General features: G+C 40.5%; 1 protein-coding gene across 3 annotated transcripts; it reads left to right on the top strand.

Annotated features, from left to right (window-relative positions):
* Nucleotides 1-329: 329 nt before the first annotated feature.
* Nucleotides 330-27,346, top strand: Gm10033 (predicted gene 10033). Of its 3 annotated transcripts, NR_038043.2 has the most exons (5): nt 330-433; nt 19,279-19,388; nt 20,442-20,568; nt 20,756-20,816; nt 21,967-27,262. NR_038043.2 is itself a non-coding variant. In NM_001374600.1 (4 exons), the coding sequence occupies exons 1-4, from the start codon at nt 431-433 to the stop codon at nt 24,242-24,244; spliced, it is 2,469 nt and encodes an 822-aa protein (NP_001361529.1). In that variant the 5' UTR covers nt 335-430; the 3' UTR covers nt 24,245-27,346. The 3 variants fall into 3 exon arrangements, 2 of the variants coding, with proteins under 2 accessions (NP_001361529.1, NP_001361528.1); NM_001374600.1 differs by lacking the exon at nt 19,279-19,388 and having other exon boundaries at nt 335-433; nt 21,967-27,346; NM_001374599.1 differs by lacking the exon at nt 19,279-19,388 and having other exon boundaries at nt 335-541; nt 21,967-27,346.
* The last annotated feature ends 576 nt before the right edge of the window (nt 27,347-27,922 follow it).

Below are 27,922 nucleotides of genomic sequence, written 5' to 3'. Positions count from 1 at the left end.
TGTGGACTCCCTTCTACCTGTGGGGCAGGGGAGTCACTCCACAGCACATTATGTAGTGTGCTGAGCAAACTAGCTTCTTCGGGTCCAGGCAGAAGAAGTGCCTAGCCTTTGTAGAAAGACGGGAGGGTCCGCTATTGGAGGCAGGAGACAAGTGCTGTTGAAAGAAATCTCTGCAGATCTGGGAAAGGTCTGTGCCTGGAGTGAAACCAGTGCCAGGAAACACCGATTTGTGCTCCAGTATTCTCTGGCTCTTGTCACTCAAGCGTCTCTAGCCAATCAGGACCTCCAGGCGGACTGCCACTCAGAAGGTGAGGCGGGCTCTTCCGGGCGCCGTGCTCTCGGCTCTTTTCTGAAGTGGTGTAGGAGCTGGCGGTTCTGTGCCTCTGCTGAGAGCCGAGAAAAGTACTCGCGCAAGCTTGGAGGCCAAGCTATGGTGAGCCAGGGGCGACTGTCTGGGGACGAGTGGGCTGCTGAGCGTCGGGAAGCCGTGTGGTGGGCCCTCCCTCGGTCTGAGTCGGAGCTAGTGGCCAGACGTAGCGCGGTGAGGTCCTTTGTGGTATTTGTAATTTGGAACTGCCAGGCTCCCTGTGGAGGCCCCTGAATAATTTCACTCTGTGGGCTGCATCTGTGCACAGCCTTGGGAACAGGGGTTGTGTGTAGGGGCTGTGTTGTACATAGATAGCTTCACTATGCTTTTGGAGCATCAGCGGCTGGCTGGTTGCCAAATTCAGGAAAATTCTAGTTTCTCTAGCACTTCTAGAATTTGTGCACTTCCTATTGAACTTTTAGGAGTACGACCCATTTGGAGTTAATTTTGTGAGTGTTGTAAATGGAATCTCATGTATGGAGTAGCACTTGACTAAGCTGTGATGTTGAAGAGTAGAATTTGAGACGTAAAGGATTTACCAATGCTTAAGAAGTCACACAAAGTAGAATTTAGCTAAGGGAGGGCTACCTCTCTAACACCCCCCCCCCCGCCCCAAATACACAGTATGCTAACCAGGTTTGTTAGACATGGTGCTATGATACATGTTTGTTCATCAGGATTGTCTAGACATTTGGCTCCAATCATAATAGAGGAGACAACTCTGATTCACAACCCACCACTAGTCTAATGCCTATATTAAAGGGCATGTGTCTCACAAGCTGCTCAAAGGGACATTACAGTGTCACAACCAACATTAAGGCCTAGTGTTACATAAAGGTCCAATTGGCATAGTTCTTGCCAGAAAGGCAAGAAGACCTTGCGTGACAGCTATTTGAAAAAAACAAAAAAAAACAAAAAACAAACAAACACCTTTGTATTGAGGGCTGGCCTGATCAAGCAAGGCGTTCCCTGAGGTTCTCATATGGAGAAGGAACGTAGCATAGCTCCTTCTCAAGCCAGGAACGTGCTTGGCAGATCCAGTAACAGCCTTGGGAGCTTTCCCTATGGCTCTGAGGTATAGAGAATAAATGAAGCACCTTCTCCAAAAACAGGCATATGCTTGAGAGTTGGTCATGGTCTGGGGCCAGGGCCTTGGAGCAGGGTTTCTTCTGTTCTTGAGAACCCAAGTCTTCCCACCAATGAACTGTGGTTATCAGTCAGTCCCATGGCCACTGTGGGCTTTGTGAGTAAAGGTCTTGAGATTCCCTTGTGCAGCGGCACTGTCTGATTAACCTCCTTCTGTGTTTGTACCATTGTATGACTGTTTCTGTTGTCTTCATAGAAGCAGCCCCCATTTCCTTCCATTTTCCTCCTGGAAGTAGTATACAAGATGTTCTTCTTAAGGGGTTGCCTGACTTAGCTTGGGCAAGACTTCCCCACCCCAGCTTTTACCTTGTCTTCCTTTTACTTTCACAGTATTTCTCATCTACAACTGGACCTGGTCACTCCAGAATGATCTGCTGTTCCAGGATACTGGTGTACTTAAGAAATAGTCCTGGGGGTATCTTTGCTGTATAAATCTTCCATCTGCCTCAGTGGTTAGACTTGCAGTCTCCTGTCCCTATTTAAATTGTTCAAAGTATAACCTGGGGCCTGACCCAGCATGTATAGAATGCAAACTCTGTTCTAGGCTGGTTCCTCTTTGAGCATTCTCCAGAGCTAGGTGCATGCTATTCTTAAGAATTTTTCCTTCATTAATGCCTTAAGTTCATGTAGTTATTTCTCCTAGGGAAGGCATATTCATTCTAGAACAGGTGCAACCTAACCAAAAAAAAAAAATGTTTCTGAGGCTCTATTATATTGCCTCAGATGGTCTTGATCCTCATCTGTAGCTCCACAGAGCAATTGCCTTGCTCTCCACCTGATTAAAATAAAAATTCCTAAATTCTTAAATTAAAGAGCTGTCTCAATGCAGAGGGTTTGTTGGTTGGTTGGTGGATTTGGGTTTTTTTTTTTCTTTTTTATTCATGAAAATAGTCATTTCACTCAACAAGGACTCATACACAGCATTTATGTACAGTGTATAGCTTTAGCAAAACAGTCAATGGCAAACAAAAGCAATAACATTAATTAAAACCTTGAAACAAAGCAAATGAAAATCCCAAAGAAAACAATATCCAAGCTAGAAAATTGATTTAAAAATTGATTAAAAGATTGTTTGATTGTGGCAAGACCTATGTGCTCTGTCTGGCCTTCAGTACAGACTGTAATAGCCTATCAAGTCTAGGGCTGGCATGTCTCTAGGGGCTTTGAAAATAAAGCCCTCCCAAGGTCAAGGATGAGACAGTCTCAGGCTTTTGTCTTTCTAATTCTCTTTACTCATCTCTACTAAAGTATCTCTGATGGTAATCCTTGATGTGCTTTTACATAGTTTGTTAGTTGTTGGAGCACATAATGCCATAAAGTTGGTTTTCATTTAAACTATAATTTTTGAAATTATAATTACATCATTTCTAAATTCTGTTTCCTCCCTCCCATATATTCCTCTTTGTATTCGATTTCATGGACTCTTTTTGTCTTTTGGGAAAAATTTTTTTAAATTTAATTTTCATTTGTTTTTATTAATTTATTTTTTCATTCACTTTGCATCCCAGTATCAGACCTCTTTGCCAGTTCTGCATCACAAAGATCCCCCCATCCCCTTCTTCTCTAAGAAGGGGGGTCTCCCTTGGGTCTTATGTCCTATCCCTCCCCTCATCCCCCCTTGTCAAGTCACTGCAGGACTAGGCATATCCTCTCCTACTGAGGCCAGACAAGTCAGCCCAGCTAGGGGAACAGGATCTATAGGCATTAGGAACAGCTCCCCTTTACTTGTTGGGAGACCTGTATGAAGACCACACTACACTGCTGCAGGGTGTCTAGGTCTAGCCTATGATCCCTCTTTGGTTGGTGGTTCAGTCTCTGGAAGCCCCAAAGATTCCAGATTAGTTGACTCTGATGGCCTTCTTTGGAGTCCCTGTCCTCTTTGGGTCCTTCAATCCTTCCCACAACTCTTCCACAAAAACCCTCCAGCTCCATCTAATGTTTGGCTGTGGGTATCTGCATACGCTTTGGTCAGCTGTTCCGTGAAGCCTCTCTGAGGACAGTTGTGCTAGGATCCTGTCTGCAAGCATAAGAGAATATCATTAATAGTGTCAGGGACTGGACCATGGGGTGGATCTCAGTTATGGCCAGTCATTGGTTGGCCAATCCATCTTTCTCTGCTCTATGTCCCTGCATTTCTTGTAGGCAGGACACATTCTTTTCCTCTTTTCTTTTTATTGGATATTTTATCTATTTTCATTTCAAATATTATCCCGTTTCCCGGTTTCCCCTCATTTGAGACAAAGATTTTTATGGATTGTTTGGTGTCCCTATCCCTCCTCTGGGAGTACTACCTTGCTACAGGAAGTGGCCTCTTCAGGTTCATATCCCCCACTGCAAGGTGTCTTAGCTAGAGTCGCCCCAAAACATTCAGTTCCTACCACCAGGTCTTTAGCATGTCCTAAAAATGCTTCCCTATGCTTCTCCCATGGATTTCTGTTCTCTTTCCTCTGCTCTCCTACTCATGATGCCCCTTCTGCACCTTCCCTTTTCTACCTACTTCCTCCCCTCCACCTTCGATATCTATTTTATTTCCCGTTTTGAGAAGGATTGAACCATTCTCCTTTGACCCTCCTTGGTATTTTGCTTCTTTGGTTCTGTGGATTTTAGTGTAATTATCCTTTACTTTAGGACTACTATCCACTTATAACTGGGGACATACCATGCTTGTCTGTTTGGGTTTGAATTACTTCACTCAGGATGATATTTCCTAGTGTCATGCATTTGCCTGCAAATTCAATGATATCCTTGTATTTAATATGGTGTAAATGTACCACATTTTCTTTATCCATTGTTCAGTTGAGGGGCAAAAATGTTGATTCCAGTTTATAGCTACTGTGAATAAAGCTGCTATGAACATAGTTGAGCAAGTGTTTTTGTGGTATAGTGCAGCATCTTTTGGGCATATGCCCAGGAATGGTATGGCCAAGTATAGAAGTAGAACTATTCCCAACTATCTAATCGCCAAATTGATTTCCAGAGTGGTTTTAAAAGTTTACACTACCACCAGAAATGGAGGCATTGCTCCCTTTGCTGCACATCCTCATGAGTATGAGCTGTCTGTTGAGTTTTTGATCTGAGCCATTCTGGTTTGCATTTTTGTTTTGTTTTGTTTTGTTTTGTTTGATGATTAAGGACTTTGAACGTTTCTTTCAGTGTTTCTCAGCTATTTGAGATTCATCTGTTGAGAATTCTCTGTTAGCTCTTTAGCCCTTTTTTTTTTTCCGGTTTTTCGAGACAGGGTTTCTCTGTTTGGCCCTGGCTGTCCTGGAACTCACTCTATAGACCAGGCTGGCCTCTATCTCAGAAATCCGCCTGCCTCTGCCTCTGCCTCTGCCTCTGCCTCCCAAGTGCTGGAATTAAAGGCGTGCGCCACCACCGCCCAGCTACCCCATTTTTTAAAATTGATTTATTTGGGTTGTTGGTGTCTAACTTCCTGAGTTCCTTATATGTCTTGGATATTAGCCCTCTGTCAAATTATGGGTTGGTGAAGATCTTTTCCCACTTTTTAGGCAGTCATTTTGTCTCATTGAGGGTGTCCTTTGATTTACAGGAGCTTTTCAGTTCCTTGAGGTCCCATTTCTTAATTGTTGATCTTAGTGCCTGAACCATTGGTATTCTGTTCAGGAAGTTGTCTCCTAGACCAATGAGTTCAAGGTTATTCCCTACTTTCTGTTCTATTTCATGTATCTGGTTTTATGTTGAGGTCTTTCATCCACTTAGACTTGAGTTTTGTGAAGGGGATAAGTATGGATCCATTTGAATTCTTCTACATGCAGACTTCCAGTTAGCACAAGTTGTTCAAATTGCTTTCCCTTTTCCATTTTGTGGTTTTGGCTTTATTGTTGTTGTTGTTATTATTATTATTATTCAGAAATCAAGTGTCAGTAGGTATGTGGGTTTCTATCTGGGTCTTTGATTCGATTCTATTGATCAACCTGAGTGTTTCTATACCAGTACCATGCACTGTTTATTCCTATTGCTGTGTAGTACAGCTTGAAGTCAAAGATTATTATACCTCCAGAAGTTCTTTCATTGTTCAGGATTGTTTCGGCTTTTCTTGTTTTTTGTTTGCTTGCTTGTTTGTTGTTTTTCCATATGAAGTTGAGAATTGTTCTTTTAAAATCTGTAAAGAATTGTGTTGAAATTTTGATGGGACTTGTAATGAATCTGTAGATTGCTTTTGATAAGATGGTCAGTTTTACTATATGAATCCTAAGGATCCTTGGCCTCTTTTTCATTGAATCATTGTTATTGTTTGAATTTGATCTAAATGTGTCTGCAGAACTTCCCAGCTGTCTGGCCAAGGATGGCTCTATTGCACATTGAGTATGAAATGGAAAGTGCACACAAGAGTCCCCATGTCTTGGGAGAGTAACAGGAAGTGCTCTGGGAGACTAGATGATTTTTATACTAAAATACAAATTTTCCAGACTGGGCCTTTGTCATCCTTTAGGGTGAAAGGATAGAACTAGGAAGGTCTGTGTTGTCTGAATCATTTGATCTCTACTCACCCAGTAGGGGAGATGCTGCCTAGCTAGGTGTCTCTAGTTAATGAGAGATTCTGAGAAGGCCTGCCAGAAAGAAACACCAGTGGAAGGTAGCTTGTGGGTTCCTTCCAGTATTCTCCTTTGGTACTGCTGTGGGGAGCTGTGTTGGGGAATATCATCCGTACAATGGTGAGTCTGGGGACCACTCTCCCCAGTTCAGGGGAAATCAAGCTGAGATGTCAGTGCTTGTGAGCCTGGGATGGACAGTGATCCAAACTGTGGTTCTGTTGGTCCATGTGCCAACCTGAGCAGTGGCCCTTGGCATCTGTGCCTCCCTGAGTGTTGATTGCCTATGGAGAAGGAGGCTCTATGACCCTGGCTATGGGATGATGCCGTGCTTGTAAAACCACTATCCTGTGTGCACACATGCGTATTGCTCTTTTGGTGTGTGGTGGGAAGACAGATTAGAAAACTGAAGGTCTGGTTTCTAGAAGTTCAGAATGTTGCATTCCACTTTCAGGTTTGTCTTACAAATTTTACAAATAGTTTAGAAACTGGTAGAAAAGCCATCATGAGGCCATCATTCAGCAACTTGATTAGAATCCTAGGCCTGGAGAGATGGCTTAGTGGTTAAGAGCACTTGATGATCTTCCAAAGGACCAGATTTCAGTTCCCAGGACCCATATCATGTGGCTCACAACTGTTTGCAACTCCACCTCCAGAGGACTGATAATCTGTTCTTACCTCACTGGGTACACTCTCACACACTCTCACACACACTCACACATACACACACACACACACACACACACACACACACACACACACACACACAACATAGTCACAGAGAAATACACACACACAGTTTTTAAAAATCCTAAAATCTTGGTGGTGACTCATGCTTTTAGTCCCAGAACTCAGGAGGCTGAGGCAGGCATATTTCTGAGTTCAAGGCCAATCTTTTATTCTTAGCTAATGTCTATCTTTGATGTTGAAGGGTATTTCTTGTGTACAGCAGAAGGATGGATCCTGGTTTCACATTCATTCTGCTAGTCTGAGTCTTTTATTGGGAAATTGAGGCCATATATGTTGAGAGATATCAATGACACGTGGTTGTCAATTCCTGTTTTTATTGTTGGAAGTGGTAGCTGTGGGGTGTGTGTGGGTATGGGTGTGTGTGTGCTTTCCTTATTTAGGTTTTGCTGATGTGAGATTATTTATTCTCTGTGTTTTCATGGATGGGGTTAACTTCGTTGGTTTGGAGTTTTCATAACACCTTCTATAGGACTGGATTTGTAGATAGATGTTGTTTAAATTAGACATTATTGTGGAATATCTTTTTGTCTCTGTTAAAACGCTTGATTAAAAGTTTTGCTTGGTGTAGTAATCTTGGCTGGCATCTGTGGTCTCCTTAGAGTCTGTAGTATATCTGTCCAAGCCTATTTGTGCTATAGAGTCTCAGTTACGAAGTCATACTTGGTCTCTTCCCCTTGAAGCTTTTTTTTTTAATGATTAAATATTTTCTTTATTTACATTTCAATTTTATCAACTTTCCTCATTTCCCCTCCGAACCCCACCCTAAGCTATCCCACCTTCTCCTGATTACTAACCCACCCACTCCCACTTCCCTGTCCTGGCATTCCCCTACACTAGAGAATTGAGCCTTCACAAGACCAAGGACCTCTCTTCTCATTGATGTCTCACAAGGCCATCCTTCTGCTACATATGTGGCTGAAGCCTTGAGTCCCTCCATATGTATTCTTTGGTTGGTGGTTTTCAGTCCCTGGGAGCTCTGGGGGCTACTGGTTGGTCAATATTATAGTTCCTCCTATGGGGCTACAAACGCCTTCAGCTCCTTGGGACCTTTCTCTAACTCCTCCATTGGGGACCCTGTACTCAGTCCAATGGCTGTGAGCATCCACCTCTGTTCTGTATTTGTTAGGCACTGGCAGAGCCTCTCAGTGGACAACTATATCAGGTTCCTGTCAGGAAGCACTTACTGGCATCCACAATAGTGACTGGGTTTGGTAACTGTATATGGGATGAGTCCTCAGGTGGGACAGTCACTGGATGGCCTTTCCTTCATTTTCTGCTCCAAACTTTGTCTCTGTATCTCCTCCCATGGGTATTTTGAACCCCCTTCTAAGAAGGACGGAAGTATCCACTCTGTGGTCTTCCTTTTTCTTGAGCTTCATTTGACCTGTGAATTGTATCTTGGGTATTCTGAACTTCTGGGCTAATATCCACTTATCAGTGAGTGCATATCATGTGTGGTTTTTTGTGATTGGGTGACCTCACTCAGGATGGTATTTTCTAATTCCATCCATTTGCCTAAGAACTTCATGAGTTCATCGTTTTTAAAAGGTGAGTAGTACTCCATTGTGTAAATGTACCACATTTTCTGTATCCATTCCTCTGTTAAGGGTTCTTTCTAGCTTCTGGCTATTACAAATAAGGCTGCTATGAACATAGTGAAGCATGTGTCCTTATTACATGTTGGAGCATCTTTTGGGTATATGCCCAGTAGTGGTATAGCTGGGTGTTGAGGTTTCCCACTATTATTGTGTGAGGTGCAATATCTGCTTTGAACTTTAGCAAAGGTTCTTTCTTTTCTTTTCTTTTCTTTTTTTGTTTTGTTTTGTTTGTTGTTGGTTTGTTTTGTTTGGTTGGGTTTTTGGGTTTTTGGGGGGTTTTTTGGTTTTTTTGTTTGATTTTTTTTTTTTTTTTTTTTTTTTTTTTTTGGTTTTTCGATACAGAATTTCTCTGTGTAGCTCTGGCTGTCCTGGAACTCACTCTGTAGACCAGGCTGGCCTTGAACTCAGAGATTTGCCTGCCTCTGCCTCCCAGTTAATGGCATGTGTCACCATTGCCCAGCAGCAAAGTTTCTTTTATGAATGTTCATCCCCTTGCATTTGGAGCATAGATGTTCAGAATTGAGAGTTCCTCTTGGTAGATTTTACCTTTGATGGGTATGAAGTGTTCCCCCCCCCCTTATCTTTTTAGATAACTTTAGGTTGAAATTCAATTTTATTTGATATTAGAATGGCTACTCCAGCTTGTTCCTCGGGACCATTTGCTTAGAAAAATTGTTTTCCAGCCTTTTATTCTGAGGTAGTGTCTGTCTTTGTCACTGAGCTGGGCTTCCTGTATGCAGCAAAATGTTGGGTCTTGTTTACTTATCCAGTCTGTTAGTCTATGTGTTTTTTTGAGGAATTGAGTCCATTGATATTAAGAGATATTAAGGAAAGGTGATTGTTGCTTCACGTTATTTTTGTTGTTATAGGTGGAGTTATGTTTATGTGGCTATCTTCTTTTTGGTTTATTAAAAGAAGATTATTTTCTTGCTATTTCTAGGAAGTAGTTTATCCTTTTGTGTTGGAGTTTTCCATTTATTACCCTTTGAGGGGCTGGATTTGTGGAAAGATATTGTGTATATTTGTTTTTGTCATGGAATACCTTGGTTTCTCCATCTATGCTAATTGAGAGTTTTGCTGGATATAGTAACCTGGAATGGCATTTGTGTTCTCTTAGGGTCTGTGTGACATCTGCTCAGGATCTTCTGGCTTTCGTAGTCTCTGATGAGAAGTCTGGTATAATTCGGATAGATTTGCCTTTATATGTTACTTGAACTTTTTCCCTTAATGCTTTTAATATTCTTTCTTTGTTTAGTGTATTTGGTGTTTTGATTATTAAGTGACAGGAAGAATTTCTTTTCTGGTCCAATCTATTTGGAGTTCTGTAGGCTTCTTCTATGTTTATGTGCATCTCTTTCTTTAGGTTAGGGAAGTTTTCTTCTATAATTTTGTTGAAGATATTTACTGGCTGAAGATATTACTGAAGATGGGAATCTTCACTCTCTTCTATATCTATTATCTTTAGGTTTGGTCTTCTCATTGTGTCCTGGATTTCCTGGATGTTTTGGCTTAGGAGCCTTTTGCATTTTGCATTTTCTTTGACTGTTGTTTCAGTGTTCTCTATGGGATCTTCTGCACATGAGATTCTCTCTTCTGTCTCTTGTATTTTGTTGGTGATTCTCACATTTATAACTCCTATAACTTCCTAGATTTTCTAACTCCAGGGTTGTCTCCCTTTGTGATTTCTTTATTGTTTCTTTTTCCATTTCTAGATTCTGGATGGTTTTGCTCAATTCTTTCACCTTTTGGTTGTGTTTACCTGTAATTCTTTAAGGGATTTTTGTGTTTTGTCATTAAGGGCTTTTAGCTGTTTACCAGTATTCTCCTGTATTTCATTAAGGGAGGTATTTATCCTTTTTAAATTCCTCAATCAGCATCATGAGATGTGATTTTAAATCCAAATCTTGCTTTTTGTGTGTGTTGGGTTATCCAGGACTTACTGTTGTGGGAAAACTATGTTCTGATGATGCCATGTAGCTTTGGTTTTTGTTGGTAAAGTTCTTGCACTTTCCTTTCTTCATCTGGCTATCTCTGGTGCTAGTTTGTCTTACTGTCTCTGGCTTGAGCTTGCCCCTCCTGTGGGCTTGTAAGTCAGTGTCAGCACTTCTGGGAGAACAGCTCACCCTGGCAGGGCCCATCACAGAGCGCTGTGGAACAGCCTCAGCTCCTGGGTTCAGATGGAGACAGGAAGGATCCTGTCCCAGCTGCTCCACCTCTCCTGTCCTCTTGAAGCTTTCAATATTCTTTCTTTGTTCTCTGTGTTAGTGTTTTGATTATTATGTGGTGAGGAAATATCTTTTCTGGTTCAATCTGTTTGGTGTTCTGTATGCTTCTTATATATACATTTATAGGCTTCTCTTTCTTTGGTTATGAAAATTTTGTTTAAAATATTTTTCTGTGCCTTTGGGTTGGTATTCTTCCTCTGTTCCTATTATCCTTAGGTTTAGACTTTTCATGGTGTCCCAGATTTTCTGGATTTTTTTTTGGGGGGGGGGTCAGGAATTATTTTAGATTTAATATATTTCTTGACCAGTGTATCTAATCTTTAACATATGAAATCTCTCTTTGGTTTTTTGTGTGCTTTTGATGATGCTTGCAAAAATCTGTTCTCTCAAAAATCTGTATTCTCTTTTGTCTTTAAAAGCAATTAAACCAAACTTTAAAATTCTATCCTATGATTACTTGCTTGTAGGAAGCAGGCAGCTTTTACTGTCTGGCTCTCTGCCTTAGAACAGCCATCCTGTCTCTTTTCACAACAGGGGATCCCAGCATCTTTGACCTCAGGCTTCCCCTATGTTCCTTTAAGTTTCTTGCATGCTGAGCCACCATGTGACTCACTCTCTCTGCTCACTGAGAAACCAATTTTATCTCTTCCTACACTTATATCACTGTGTTTGCTCCATCCAAGAATTCCTAAATTAATAGTGGATTCTCACCTTCCATGTTGTGTGCCATCTGTTGCATGCCTCCCACTCCAAAGCCTTCTCTTTTCCTGCATCCCTTCTCTTCCTCCTTCTCTTCCTCCTCAGACCTGGAAGTCCCACCTTTACTTCACCCAGCTCTCGAGCGCGCCCCCAACTCGCCAGCAAGAACGACGCCACAGCAGGATCCTTCTGCACACGTTTATTCAGTCCTGTTTCTTCTTGTTTATATCTCCCCTGTTTATATCTCTCCCTTGTTTATATCTCCCCCCGAACCCTGGGCCTCTCACTCCTTTTATACTCTCTCTCATCCACGCACCGCAGGCCACACCCCCTCGCCAGTCACGAGGCTTCAGCTAATCAGGGCAGCAGGGACAAATCTCCACCAAATTGGATTCACCTGTATCCTGGTACACCTGCGCAGCACTCAAGATGTTTGTGTCTTATATGAGGAAGTCAGGTGCAAGTCATATGACTTAGCTGCAGTCCCTGGCGCCTTTGGGACTGCCGCCACACCCGCTCCCCACAATTCCCCCTTTTTTCTTTTTTGGCAGAGAGAATGTCTGTAGATAGCCCCCCGCAGCCATGCCCCTTACCCGTCCTTGGGTGACAAACAGCATTGGTTTGATCCCTGTCTTAGGTTGGTGACATGCCCAGGGAGTCTTATCACTGACTACCTCTCTATCATGCCAAGCCACACCTGGGGAGATTGTGTTTTGCTTGCGGCAGGTGCATCAAAAGGCCAGGATGTTAATTAACCTATGGCCAGATCTTAATTGCTGCAAGCAAGCCTCATGGGTGAAGGTAGAGGTCTGATCCCCAGTGTGCAAGCATAGGGGCCCTACACAAAACCATCCCTTAGGCTCATCACCCAGAGAGGTCTTGGCCAGCTCCCGTGTCGTTTTTCCTGGGGGAAGGGAACTAGGACACTGAACCTTCATGCAATCAGACATACCTTCCACAGGATGCCAACAGCAAGCTATCCTCTGTGCAGTGCTTAGCCTCGCAACCCACGGCATAACACAGCATAATTTCTTTTAGAGCGGCAAACCGAATCTGAGGAGATTGTCCCGCCTCCACTGCAGCAAAAGCCTACGCTACCATGGCGAAAGTGCGGGCCGCACACTCTGCACCTAACACATGTGCCAAACACAAAACACACACACACTATAACAAGCATACATCCCAGGGCTCTCTCATCCCTGCTCATCTTCCCTGAAGCAAGGGATAGATGGCCAGCGGGGCTATCTCTTTAAGGGGAATTTAGGGATCAAAAAGCGTGGAAAAATTTGAATGTCATGTCGAGCTGGTATCAGCTTCTGGAATACCGAAAGGATCTCTCATCTTGGCTCCATCCTTTGTATTTGTGGGACCATCCACCACATCCACAGTGGCAACTGGATCAGGAGCCTCATTCTTGCAGCGTCTCACCAATCTCTCCAGCACCCAAAGAGGTTCCATCTGGTCCTGTGGAAACACACAAACAGACCCTCTCGCCCACGTCAATACCAGATCTGGTCGATCCTCTCCAAATCTCCGGACAGAAGGTCCACCTACAGGTGGCTGCTGAGGAGGCATAGGGAGGCGGCACAAAAGCTAATTCGCCTTCCTCCTCCACCTCGGCTCTTTTATTTTGTCCTTTCTGTCCACCTGATAACACTGTGTCTCCTTTCTTTTTCCTTTTTCTTTTTAAGCCCTTCTCTTCCGACATACTTTCTTGTTGCTCTGTAAGGATTTTCTGACCTGTCTTGACTGCCTCTACACACAGTTTCAAACAGTAACAGAGTCCATATATCAGAACAAACAAGACCAAAACTATCAGACCTACCCACAAAGGGTCAATGGGAGAAAAAAGCATAACTACACAGCGAGGATCTATTGATCACTACACTGAGGTTATCATAGTTCCTTAACTTGTCCCCAAACCGGGAACCTTAACTTGTCCCAAAGCCAGGAACCTTAACTTGTCCCAAAGCCATGAACCTTATCTTGTCCCAAAGCCAGGAACCTATCGTTACCTTGTGCCTGCTTCCTGGCAACTTTATACTTGCCTCTATTTTATCCAAGGTCCTTCCCAAACTCCTGGGTTACTTCGTGCCTACTTCCTGGCAACTTTATGCTCACCTCTATTTTATCCGAGGTCCTTCCCAAACTCCTGGGGTCGCAAGTTTCACTCACCGTGAACTTACCCTGCCGGCAACCACTGACTGCTGAAAGTTCTGAACTCGGTGGGGGAGTCGGTTCCCCGTACGGGCCACCAATTGTCGCGTCCGCTCTCAACCAGCAAGAATGATGCGACCACCAGTCCTTCTAACAGCAGTTTATTCAGTCTTCATCTTTCTTCTTTCTCTTCATCAATACCGTTCCCCAGCTGAAGAGTTCTGAATCCACGCCGGATCCTTCTCAACAGTCTGTTTTACAGGAACCTTTATTAACCACTCCTTCCCCGTGATGCAGTTCTGAATCCTCCCTGTAGCAGGGGGTCTTCGCTCGTGCCTGAAGATGTTTCTTGTCCCGGGTTTCGGCACCACTTCTCGAGCGCGCCCCCAACTCGCCAGCAAGAACGACGCCACAGCAGGATCCTTCTGCACACGTTTATTCAGTCCTGTTTCTTCTTGTTTATATCTCCCCTGTTTATATCTCTCCCTTGTTTATATCTCCCCCCGAACCCTGGGCCTCTCACTCCTTTTATACTCTCTCTCATCCACGCACCGCAGGCCACACCCCCTCGCCAGTCAAGAGGCTTCAGCTAATCAGGGCAGCAGGGACAAATCTCCACCAAATTGGATTCACCTGTATCCTGGTACACCTGCGCAGCACTCAAGATGTTTGTGTCTTATATGAGGAAGTCAGGTGCAAGTCATATGACTTAGCTGCAGTCCCTGGCGCCTTTGGGACTGCCGCCACACCCGCTCCCCACACCCAGCAATTGGCTTCTGCCTTCTTTAGTGACCAAACCAAGAACCAATTAGGGAACCAGATTTTAGTATCAGTTCCTTCCCCTAGCAATTGTGTTATCTGGTAAGTTTTAAAATAATAAAGCAGTCTAGAGTGGGTTTTTTTTTTCTTTTTTTTCCTTTGAATTTTTTGAGACAGGGTTTCTCTGTGTATCCTTGGCTGTCCTGGAACTCACTCTATAGACCAGGCTGGCCTCCAACTCAGAAATTCACCTGCCTCTGCCTCCCAAGTGCTGGGATTAAAGGCATGCCCACCATGCCCTGCTGAGTTTTTCTTAAGGTGGGCAGGAGAAGACTGGGTGGCTTGGCAAAGCTAGCTGGGAGGAAGAGATAGCCAGTGCCAGGCTGGAGGAAGCATGGTCTCTGAGCTAAGCTGGGACCACAGCTCTGGGAAAAGGAGGAAGCATGCATTTTAAAAATTATGTGCAACAATGGCTGGTGACATATTTCTCTGGCTGTTAATTGTATTGTTACACTGATATTTAGGCATCTGGGTTTTTGGGTGATTATTGATTTAGGTGTTCATTTAAGGATTTTTTTCAGTGTTGGATAGGTATTTTATCTGTTTCTCTTGTTCTCTGACCTATGTGGTCTATATTTGAGCATGAGGTTTTGACCCAAGTTGAGGACAGGAGTTCTGTGTGGCCTCTAGTCCAAAAGGGTATCTCCCACCTGTGTTAGAGTCTGGACATTTCAGGACTCAGGTTCAGCAAGTACTGTCTGTCCAAGTTAAGGGCCCTGAGGTGGTGGAACAGGGGGCAGAGGTATGGGGTTAGGGTGGGTAGGCTGTCTGGTTTTCTAGCAGCTGAAGACTGTGGTTAGGAAGAGAGTTGGTGAAGTCTTCAAGGGGATGGCTAACCTTTATTTAACGAAGAATCATCAGAAGTTGAGTAATATTGATCAAAGTCATTTTTCCTGCATGAGTTTCCTTAGTTCTTTTAATTAAAACTTGACTGTATTTTTCTGCTTTTGTTCATGGCTTTTTCTCTCCATCCTTTTATTCTTTCACAAATATTGTATAATTCTTGATTGTTGTATCTCTGTCATAAGTATAGAAATCACATTGATACAATGTGTATACTATTTCTTTATAAGCATATTGAGCATTATGTTTTCTACTTTGCATGTAGCTTTGACATCAGCTTTCTTACTACAAGTTGTTTGGAATTTCTTTGTATTGTATTCAATTTATGTGGTAAATATGCTACATCTTAATCATGATGTCATTAATAAAATATAACCAAGGATTGTTTATTTACTTCTTTCTTTATTTAGGTTTGTTATTGTTATTCACTTATGAAAGACATTTAGTTTATTGGATATAATATACTGTAGGGTTTGGGTAAGTTTCTCAGCACTTATTCTTGTTGGGAGTGACCTGAGTTCAGATTTCAACATCTGAATTGGGAAGCTAATAACTACCTACTCCTCCAGATCCAAGGGATCTTACACTCTTTTTCTCTGATGTGTCACCTGTGAACACACAGCTGACACACACAAACATACACATGAAAATGTTGATAAATTTGTCTATAGTCTTTATGACTTATAAAGCAATTATAACAAAACAGTTTGCTTTAGGTGTACAATGCCAATGATATACTCTTTCTTTAAGTAAAAATGCCAGCAGCCAATAACTGGGGAGAACAGACATAGCGGGTTTCGGATTCTCAGTTTTAGGACCTGGAGGAGGAGGAAGGAGAACAGAGAAGCTCCATGCTGGGAGAGTGTGGAGGAGAGGAGAGATGGTGGCCATGCTCAAGAACAGTACAGGACTGAGAGGCATGGCCACCATGTGAAGGAGCCGGGAAAGTGCAACCCAGTTGGCCAGCCCTCTAGGTCCAGAGCAGCCATGATAGAACATCGAATTTAGTAAGTAGTAAGTCAGAGTTATCACCTGGAGGTAATGAAGATTAGGCAGTACTGTCCAGCTCTTGTGCTGCCTAAGGCATATTAATGTGACTTTCATTCAGGAACACAAACCATTGAGGCAGGGAACGAACCTGCTGATGAAATTTATTTATTAAATATTTATTTCAGCAAATGGTTAACACATTGGTCTTAGATTTTTTAAGTGTTTTTAAAAACTGTGTGTGTGTGTGTGTGTGTGTGTGTGTATATATATATATATAGAGAGAGAGAGAGAGAGAGAGAGTATATATACTCTTTCTTTAAGTAAAAATGCCAGCAGCCAATAACTGGGGAGAACAGACATAGCAGGTTTAGGATTCTCAGTTTTAGGACCTGGAGGAGGAGGAAGGAGAACAGAGAAGCTCCATGCTGGGAGAGTGTGGAAGAGAGGAGAGATACACACACACACACACACACACACACACACACACACACACACACACATATATATATATATATATATACACATTATTTTTTCTGTGTCCTGATTAGCTTCAACTGTCAATAAGATATAACGTAGAGTTATCTTAGGAAATATCAGTTGAGGGCATGTCCAGATGAGAATGGCTGGTTGCTATGTCTTTGAGACATTTTGTTGATTGATGATTGGTATGGGAAGGATCTTCCACTTAAGGTGTCTGACCAAGCTAGCTCAGTCAGTTAACAGGGTTACAAGGGAGGGAGGGAGAATTGAAAAGGAAGAAAAACAATTAGGCAAAATTATAACATGACCCCGCCAGAACCGAGACTGAAACAGCTTTATTTTTCTCCAGTCTGCTTTTATATCATTCTAGGTATATCCAAGAAACATGGTCAGTTCTTAGATCAAAGACAAAGCCATCAAGTGAAGTAGTAGTAAACAAGGAGATCACACAAGAGAGTAATCAAGCAGAGTAGTAAGCCAAGAGATGACACAAGGTGACAAGTAAAGTAGTAAGGCAAGAGACCACACAGGGAATAATTCAGCAAAGCAGTAAGCAAAGCCCCACGATCACTGTTTCTAATATTCTTACTGAGCCTACATCCTTGTCTGAGTCCAGTGACAAATGCCAAATTCCTAGAAGCAGCACCAAAAGCTCTCAGCAGGTGTCAGTATCCCTAAGCAACTATGGCTGGTCTGAATAAGAGTGAGCATGAGACAGTGAGCAAGGACTAGAGATGACCAGGAAACAACGTCTCTTCTGGGTTTTGCCTTCAGTTTCTACCTTGAATTTATATCCTAAGTTTCCACAACGGTGGATTGTGATCTGGCAGTATCAGCCCCGCCCCCCCCCCCCAAAAAAAAAACCTATTCATTACCTGAGTTGCTTTGGGGTAGAGGATTTAATCATAGGAACAGAGAAGCAACATAGAACAAAAACCCCTACCTCATAAGTGATTTTGTTGCTGTGAAGTACAGTGATTTGGAGGAATGTGGAAGATATTACTACTTTAGAAGGCAAAAGCTATCAGAATCTGTGTGCAGAGGTTAATCCGTTATGCTGGTATACCTAGGAAAAGGGAGTTTCTAGAGTAGTACAGAGAGTGGAGGTTGATGTCATAGGATTTCAGTGGCAAATAGGGTCCATGAAAAATTAAACTACAGGTTTTTGTGTGATGTTTGCCTTCAAACTCTTTCTTATTGTGCCCATGCACTGTAGAAATGAGTTTGATGGAAAAAAAGAGACTGATTTCTTAGATAAAATATTTATTTTAGTGTATAGTTGTTACTGATGACTCATGCATGTTTGCAACAAAAAGTAACACAAGTGGTGTGTAAAGATAGAACAAGTCTGTGATTTGTACAGAAAAACACCGCAAAGTAGTTTCAGATGGCATTCAAATGCTAAAACAAAGGCAGGAATATTCAAGGAAAATAGCACCATTAAATTTCCATTGAATTGGAAGCTTAGTAATAGTATCCTAATGGTAAGACTCTCTTCAGCTAAACATTTATGAAAGGAACAGGCAAAGTGATTCCTAGTCCCAAGAATCAACTTCATTCAGAACCTGCTCCAACTGTGGTCCAAGTGTGGCAGGGTCCATCCCAATCTCGAAGCCCAACTTGACAGGATCACCTCTGTTGTCCTGGTTCTGGAAACAAGAAAGTTGCAAAGTTTAAAGGTCATGAATTTTTCCTCTGTGGTTTCAGTTCAGCCCTGTTGTACTCAACTATGTTTGGCAGAATCAGAGCCTCAGTGAGAAGAGTGTAAGCTCAATGCATGAAGCGGTGAATATGATGCCTGGTTTGCATCTTGAGACCACAAGATCTTGAGATACCTGAGCTATAAGATATATGACATAGTGAGTGGAAGGAGCAAGGTGGAGGGGGACAAAGGGAGAGGTGGAGAGACAGAGGCGGGGAGAGAGGGAGAGAGAGAGAGGCATGCAAACAGATTCAGAGGTGACAGAGATGACAAGTTTCAGGGATAGAGACATGTAAACCTTTTAAAACTTTAGCCCATGTGTCTGAGGCAGAGCTCTAGGATTTGGGGTTTGCCTTGCTGGGTTTCGGTCTTGCCTTTGTCAAATCTTTCTTCTATTTTCAAATGGGAATGTGTAGTATGTTGTTGTATTTTCAAAATATATAACTGGTTTCCTAATTTTAGAAGATGTCATAGTCAAAAAATTCTGTCTGTCTGTCTATCAGAAGAGACTGAACATTTGGTTGGGGTTCTTATTAGGATCCTTGAAGTTTAACACGTGTATGTTTTGATGATCAAAAGCACATAGTAACCTGGATCAGTAGTAGTATATTCAATGAAAAACCTCCCAGATAGAATAATGTATTTGAACACTTGTCTCTCATTGGTTGTTGTCTTTGGAGTGCATATGGAGTCTTGAGTAGGCAGAGCCTTGCGGGTGGAAGTTCCCTGTTGGGGTTGAGATTAGAATGTCTATAGCCTTTCCCCATTATCAATTCATTGTGCCTACATTCTTATAGTTGAATCTGATTAGCCAGCTTTTACCACATAGTGCTATACCTTTAACATGCACTGTATTGCTAAATAACATAAGATAGAGAAGAAGTATTGGCTTTTCATTGATAAGCCATTTGCTAGCCAGATATATATAATTTTATTATTTTCGGTTTAGTTTTTGAGGACAAGTTTTCTCCGTGTTGCTTTGGCTGTCCTGACATTAGCTCTTGAGATTCAGTTCATCTTGATCTGTCTGATTCCTCCTCTCATGTTCTGGGATTAAAGGTAAGGTCCATCCAATATAACTGACTTTCTGTTTTTGTATTATTGGCTGATAGCCCTGGAGTGGAGGTTTTTGTAGGTGTCAAGCATATGCTATTGTGTTGAGCTTCATCTACATCTTAAAATTTGAACTTGGACAGAGGGTATATTCTCTCTCACAGAGTGATATATTTGTGGTATTAATATCATCTGAGCCTCCTAAGTCATTGGATTGAAGGTGCATGACATTTTTCTTACCTTTTATGTGTTTTGATTGTATTAATGAGTATGAGTGTTTGGCTTGTATGCATAGACACAACATGTTGTGTGTCTGGCATTTACAGTACTCAGAAGACGGCCTCATAACCTCTGACCTTGGAGTATTGATATCTGTGAGCCCAATATAAATACTGACAATTGAACTGATTTCCTTTATAAGACCAGCAAGTAATCTTAACTCCTGAGCCATCTATCTTGCTCAGTTTTTTTTTATGTATGATCTAAGTATACAGTGCTTAAAATTTCATCATCCATCCATATCTGTGCATTCTCCTTTACTAAGATCTTAATAATCTCATAGTTTGAGTTGTGACACTTCACATTTCTGTGAAATGAATAGTGAGACCTTCAGAGTTTTTGTATCTCTTGTTTGTTTATTTTGTTGGGCTTTTTTGCCAGGGAAAGAGTCTGACCAAGAGATCTTGGATCTCATTCTATAGATCAGGCCTTCCACTCAGTGAGATCCATCTGTCTCTGCTTTCTGAGTACTATAGTTAAATGCATGAGACAGGCCTGCTTGCCCATTTTCTTTTGTACTTATTAATCATTCATGCAATTTCTCTAAAATGTACTCAGTATTACTAATCTCTTTGTTTAATGACAGGGGTGAAGCTTCTCTTCAGTTTCCTTCTAAAATGACTTGGTGATTACAGTAGAATGTCCATGTCATAGATTGAGTGTGAAAAACACCATAATTAGATCAATATGTTGTTAAAGCAGTATATAATTATGTTAATTAGTATACAATTAATGTTTTCAGTATTATGCTTTCTGTTGTACATGTGTGGGATATTTTAGGATGCAGTGACCTATGATGATGTGCACATAAACTTCACTCAGGAAGAATGGGTCTTGTTGGATCTTTCTCAAAAGAGGCTCTACAAAGATGTTATCCTGGAGACCTACAGGAACCTCACTGCTATAGGTAAGACTAAATTTTCTGTCACTTATTAAAATATGAGGAAAAGTTTTCCTTATCTTCTGTAGTTTTTGATTGTGAAAGTGGAGAATATGGTAAATATTTCTGGTGTGTCTTAAGGTTCACTGATGACAGTAACTTAACTTTTGTATAATTTCAAATATATGATATATTTTCTGATAATATGTTTTAGGATACAAATGGGAAGAATACAATATTGAAGAATATTGTCAAAATTCTAGAATACATGGAAGGTGAGTTTCGCGTGTTAACTGAAACTTAAACATTTGTATGTACCTCTGAAGAAATTTTAATGTGCCCTGGAAATTTTAAGGTAAAGAACAGCATAAAGCACAGGTTTTTGTATATTTATGAATAAAAGATTCTCATAGTATCATATGCCTTAGTGTCAGGTAGCTAATCCATGTTTTTAAGGCATTTCTTTGAGAAACAAGACAAGGAAGCATGCCTAAAAAGCTATCACCTTTTGAATAATAGCCCCACAAGAATTACTTTGTAGAACTGCCAAATTCATTTTGTTTGATACCACTCAGGTTTCACAAAGGGCATACACATAGACTAGATGATCCAAAACCATCTAATAAGCAAATAGTTTATAGTGAAGCTCACATTACTTATATACTTATAGTTATTTACCAAAGTTTAGTGAGAAGGGCAGTTTATGAAAATCAAGAAGGTTCTTGTGAAGAAAACTCTATCCTTACATTACTTCATTATGATAAGCAATAAATTTAAACTTGTATGAATCCAATGTGAAAGCCTTTTGTTATTTTTGCTTTAATATACATATCATATGTTGCATTAGATATAAGCCATGGCAGCATAATGGACATGGAAAGATGCAATGTGCCCCTTTTACTCCCAGAACTATTAGGAGATACTTAGTAGTAACCACTTCGAGTAGACTTTGACTATGATGTAAGTTTACCATTGCGTTTCCAACTTCATTGGGAATTCTTTCCCAAATTCACAGTGCATAAATGTTCTGTGAGGAGGAATATAGACATTCATTTATTTTTCCTGGTTCACTTTGCAAATGTAGTTTGGCTCTCAGTATAGGAAATTGTTATGAATGCCATGACAGTAGTAAATCTGAGTTCTTCCAGTTGTCTTCAAAGATAGGAAAGCACTCAAATGGAAAAAAGATGCTTGCTATAAGTGTGAACCATGTACTAAAGACTCTAACCATCCCAGATATCCTCAAAAACATAAATGTATACATAATGAAGAGGGACCCTATGACTGTAAACAATGTGATAAAACCTTAAGATCTAATTCTTTTCTGTAATTAAACTAAATTGTAAAATTAAATCATAGAGATAAAAAGATTCAGCAGTATAATCAATGTCATAAAATGTTTGCACATGCCATTTATCTTTGCAGGCAAGAAAGAAGTCATCCTGAAGATAAACTCTATGAATATAGACAATGTGGTAAAGTTTTTGCATGTCACAGTCATCTTCAAAGTCATGAAAGAATTCGTGCTGGAGAGGAATCCTGTGAATGTAATCAATGTAATAATCACAGTACTCTTCAAAATCCTGAAAAAAATCATACTGAAGAGAGACTATATGAATGTAATGAATGTGGTAAAGCTTTTTCACAACAGAGTCATCTCCAAATACATACAAGGACACATCATGGACAGAAACTCTATGAATGTAAGCAATGTTGTAAAGCCTTTGCCTGTTGCAGCAGTCTTCAAAAACATGAAAAAGATCATACTAGAGATACAACCTATGAGTCTAAGCAAAGTGGTATAGACTTTTCACATCAGAGTTATCTCTATAAGCATAAAAGAACATATATTGTACAGAAACACTACAAATGCACTCAATGTGATAAAGTGTTTTCAAAACGTAGTAATTTCCAAAGACATAAAAGACTACATACAGGAGAGAAACCCTATGAATGTAACCAATGTGGTAAAGGCTTTGCACTGCCCAGATATCTCAGAAAACATAGAAGAACACATATTGGAGAGAAACCCTATGAATGTAATCAGTGTGGTAAAGCCTTTACACAGAGCAGTGGTCTTCAAAATCATGAAAGAATTCATACTGGAGAGAAACCCTATGAATGTAATCAATGTGGTAAAGCCTTTGCACATCATAGTTCTCTCCAGAAACATGAAAAAACTCATACTGGAGAGAAACCCTATGAATGTAATCAATGTGGTAAAGCCTTTGAACAACAAATTTACCTTCAAATTCATGAAAGAATCCATACTGGAGAGAAACCGTATGTATGTAATCAATGTGGTAAAGCCTTTGCATATCACAGTCATCTTAAAGTTCATGGAAGAGCTCATACTGGAGAGAAACCCTATGAATGTAATCAGTGTGGCAGAGCCTTTGCTTATAGCAGTAGTCTTCAGATACATGAAATAATCCATACTGCAGAGAAACCCTATGAATGTAAGCAATGTGGTAGAGCCTTTGCACATCAGAGTTATCTCCAGAAACATGAAAGAACACATACTGGAGAGAAACCCTATAAATGTAAACAATGTGGTAAAGCCTTTGTACAACAGATTCATCTTCAAGTTCATGGAAGAATCCATACTGGAGAGAAACCCTATGAATGTAATCAGTGTGGTAGAGCCTTTGCATATAGCAGTAGTCTTAAAAAACATGAAATAGTCCATACTGGAGAGAAACCCTATGAATGTAATCAATGTGGTAAAGCCTTTGCATATCCCAGATATCTTCAGAAACATGAAAGAACACATACTGGAGAGAAACCCTATGAATGTAATCAATGTGGTAAAGCCTTTGCACATCACAGTTATCTCCAGAAACATGAAAGAATTCATACTGGAGAGAAACCCTATGAATGTAATCAATGTGGTAAAGCCTTTGCACATCACAGTAACTTCCAAAACCATGAAAGAACACACACTGGAGAGAAACCCTATGAATGTAATCAATGTGGTAAAGCTTTTTCAAAGCAGACTCTTCTCCAACTACATAAAAGAACACATACTGGAGAGAAACCGTATGTGTGTAATCAATGTGGTAAAGCCTTTGCATATCACAGTCATCTTAAAGTTCATGGAAGAGCTCATACTGGAGAGAAACCCTATGAATGTAATCAGTGCGGCAGAGCCTTTGCATATAACAGTAGTCTTCAAATACATGAGATAGTCCATACTGCAGAGAAACCCTATGAATGTAAGCAATGTGGTAGAGCCTTTGCACATCAGAGTTATCTCCAGAAACATGAAAGAACACATACTGGAGAGAAACCCTATAAATGTAATCAGTGTGGTAAAGCCTTTGCACAACAGATTCATCTTCAAGTTCATGGAAGAATCCATACTGGAGAGAAACCCTATGAATGTAATCAGTGTGGTAGAGCCTTTGCATATAGCAGTAGTCTTAAAAAGCATGAAATAGTCCATACTGGAGAGAAACCCTATGAATGTAATCAGTGTGGTAAAGCCTTTGCACATCTCAGATATCTTCGAAAACATGAAAGAACACATACTGAAGAGAAACCCTATGAATCTAATCAGTGTGGTAAAACCTTTGCACATAACAATAATCTTCAGCATCATGAAAGAATTCATACTGAAGAGAAACCCTATGAACATAGTCAATGTAGAAAACCCTTTTCATATCACAGTAGTCTTCAGATTCATACTTCAGAGAAACACTAATGTAGTTAACGTGGTAAAGCCTTTGCATGTCATAGTAGTCTTTACATTCTTGAAAGAATTCATATTGGAGAGAAACACTATGATATAATCAATGTGGTAAAGCATTGCATATCACAATTATCTGCAAATATACAAAAGAACACACTGAAGGAAAATGATACAAATGTAATCAATGTAGTATAAAGCCTTTCAACATCACAGTTATCTTCAAATACAAAGGAACACATACTGGAGAGTAACGTTATGAATGTACTCAGCCTGTTAAAGCCTTTGCATATCACAGTTGTCTTTGAGGACATGAAAGTACTCAGGAAATGAACCTATGAATATAAAGTGTTTTTTTTCCCATAGGTTTACTGTTTATTCAGGGTTAAATGTTACAGAGTTCATACACTGTCGGAACCATGCCTGAGAACCCAAAGAAAGAAATGGTGCAATGGACAGCCTCATCCACCCAGTGTATTAAAACTTGATTCATATGCATTTTGATAATTTCACAATCTTGAAAACTATAACAAGACTTGGGATTTACATCTGCTGCAGGTCTTCAGCATTCAGTACAGTATGCTATTAAAATAACCTCATCATGTCTCCGTTCACTTCCTAAAATTTGTGTGTGTATGTGTGTCTAGCTGGAGTAGACTATAAAGTATTTGGTAAGATCTTTAGGCTACACACTTAAATTCAAATTACACAAGAGTTATTGCAGATTTTAAAAAAAATCTGATGCTCTCTTGCTCTGTTCCCTTGCTCCTGCTCCCCCTCTCTTCCCTATTCCCTCCCCCCTCTCCACATGCTCATGGGCAGCTCTCTCTCTCTCTCTCTCTGCCTTTCTCTGTCTCTATTCCTTTAACTCCCCAAGCCCTGAAAAAACTCTATTCTATACTGTTAAAAAAAAAATCCTACAATTGTCAACAATCTCTTCAAGCCTTTGGCTTCTTCATGCTACATGCCAAAGAAAGAAACTGAATATAGAGTCAACAAGAAATACTAGCATTTCTGAAGGGAAGAATTGTTGACAGGGAGAAATGTCATGTCTTGGCAGCATCCCTTTTCCACTTCAAAGAATATGATTAGCATTGAAAAACCTTCATATGGCATTTGCTCCTGTGTGGCAAGCTGCTCCTGGGGTAAAAACTCTCCTTGCTTCAACTGCTGACAGTATACTGTCCAAACTGGACAAATAGGATACAGAGAAGTCAAGTGCTAAACTTTACCAAAACAAGTAGGCAGTGCTTTAGTATTGCTGCCTCATGGAAAAGTCTATCAGATATTTGGGGCAGAAGGCTGAAGATAATGTCTCAAAGTTGCAGAGGAACCTTGGATGACTGTCCGGGTCAACCTCTCTCTAGCATTTCTATAATTTTGGAAGCTGCTTGCTCTGCACTTCCTGTATCCTCAGGGAATGTTCATTCCTTCTCAGGTCTCTTATGGGGTTGAAGACTAGATAGTTATAGTCTCATAACTCAGCTTAAGTTGTTTAAGGTTTAAAAAATATTTTAAGGTCTAAAGGTAAAAGTTGGCAAATGCAAGTTTTGATTGAAAGCGAAATAGGCACAGAAGATTGGATTCACCGAGATAATTGATAGTAGATAGAAAGTAGAGTACTTTCTCCAAGGTTGCCAAATACATATTGACTGTATCTTGTGAATACAATTCTCACTTGATGGTTTTCATAATTGTTCTTATTGTATATAGCTTATTGATGGTAGAGAAAGACCCTTTATTGGACTAAAAGGGGGAGATGTAGGGATAATCTTTATTTGTCCTGCATAGAGATGTGTCTCTGTCCTTCCTTGTATGCCCAAGGCACTTTCTGCTTGGTTACAATAAACAGCATATAGCAAGGGGTAGAATAGAAGGGAGAGAACAATTCTGGGATAGAGTTGGGCACAGGTACATCCACCAAGAAACAGGGGAACCTGGAGGTATGATGCTGAGGAGAAGTAATCAGCCATGTGGCAAAACTTAGATCACTGCAAATGAGATTATATATTTTGAGCTAGTGGGAACAAGCCTAGCTTAAGGCCTAAGCATTTATTAATAAGTAATAAGCCTCTAAGTTGTTCAGGAATTGTTCCCAGGTAGAAGGGCCAAAGGTTTCCTCATCACCCAGTAACATTTCCTCCGGCAGGGTAGCATTTACTCAATATCCAATTGGTGGTATCCAAATGATACCACCGATTGAAAAGGGTTGATACTTTGAAGCCTACATGCTTCCTTTTGTTAGGTGAACTAATTTATGAGGAAGGAAAATCCCTGTAATTAAGCCTTTGGGTGCTTCAATATCTGGGTTACAGAAATGAAGCCTTAAGTCAGTAAAACAATCAAGAGTAAAAATTATGTTTGTTCAAAGATTTGTTATTACAGAGCTATAGGAATAAAGACAGCATGATACTGGCATAAAAACTGATGTGTTGATCAATGGAATTTAATTGAAAATCCAGGATAAATGCACCATACTTAAGGACATTGACAAAGAAGCCTTGCTATATGCAAGCACAAATGCAGATGGAACCAAAGTAATACATTGCTAAGTTTTAGAGATGATGTTGCACTCAAATCTATTGCATCTGGAGGCTATGGATGACGCTCTGATGAGATTTAATGTGCTGGCTCATCATCATACTCCACAAGGTATCTTCTACATTCCTTTTTCTTTAAGATACCTTGGACTCCTTTGGTCCAGTTCACTGTCCACTCCCATGATGCCCCAGCAGACTCTCCAAATCTATACTTTTGCTTTCATCTTCTAGTTGATGTGACATGAACGTGTATGCAAAAAGAGCATTCTAAGGTCATTTCTTTCTCCATTATGTTTGTGGTTTCTGTATCCTATATCCTTTGGCATATAGGTACTTATCAAAGGATATATATGGTAAATTATGCCTTTTCTAACCCAGAAAGCCTGACTTATAGAAAGCTTTGTAATATTTACTATTGTTAACTGTTCTAAGCAGAAAGCATGTTTTATTTAAATAATGCCTTTATGTAGCTGACAATTTCACTCTTATTGTCTGACCATAACTTTGACTTCAAATTTCTTTATCACAGGTTGGTTTCTAAAATGGCAAAATGAAAAAAAAAATTTTTTTTAGCAAACTTCGCTTACCTCATCATTTGATTTGCAGGGATTTTTATTATATCTTGGTGGGAAAGAACTGGGAACAGTGTTAAGAGTCTAGCTTGATAATTTGCTCTGAGGTCAAGAATCAAAGCAAATGGAAAGTTCCAACAGCTATAAAACCTCAAGCACTTCACAGTAAACCATTTCCTCCAAGGAGACTCCATTTCCTAAAGGTATTACAAACTGCAAAACAGCACCAGCAGCTTGGGATCCAATATTTAACACCTAAAATTCAGGATGATATTTCAAATATAAAACACAACAGTTAGTTACAGAATCCAGTATATGTGAACATAATTTTATAACTGACTAGATTATCCCAAACTTCATGTTCCTCTTTCTCAGGAAGTTTCCTTTTTCTTCGGCAATAACAGAACAAAGAATGCTATGAATCTGGGTATTAAAAGTACATTGCTTGAAGAATCACATAGGTGTGTTACATCAAAGTGAGAAAAATCTCTATTGACTTTAGATAGGACTTCATAAAAATGGCAGTCTATCCAGGCATTCCACATGTGAACTTTGAGGTACTTGGTAGTGGGAGATTGTGA

The sequence above is a fragment of the Mus musculus genome, chromosome 8 (assembly GCF_000001635.26).
Source record: "Mus musculus strain C57BL/6J chromosome 8, GRCm38.p6 C57BL/6J".
NCBI lineage: Eukaryota > Metazoa > Chordata > Mammalia > Rodentia > Muridae > Mus > Mus musculus.
The sequence above is the reverse complement of the archived record's forward strand: the minus strand, read 5'-3'. Positions and strand labels throughout refer to the sequence as shown.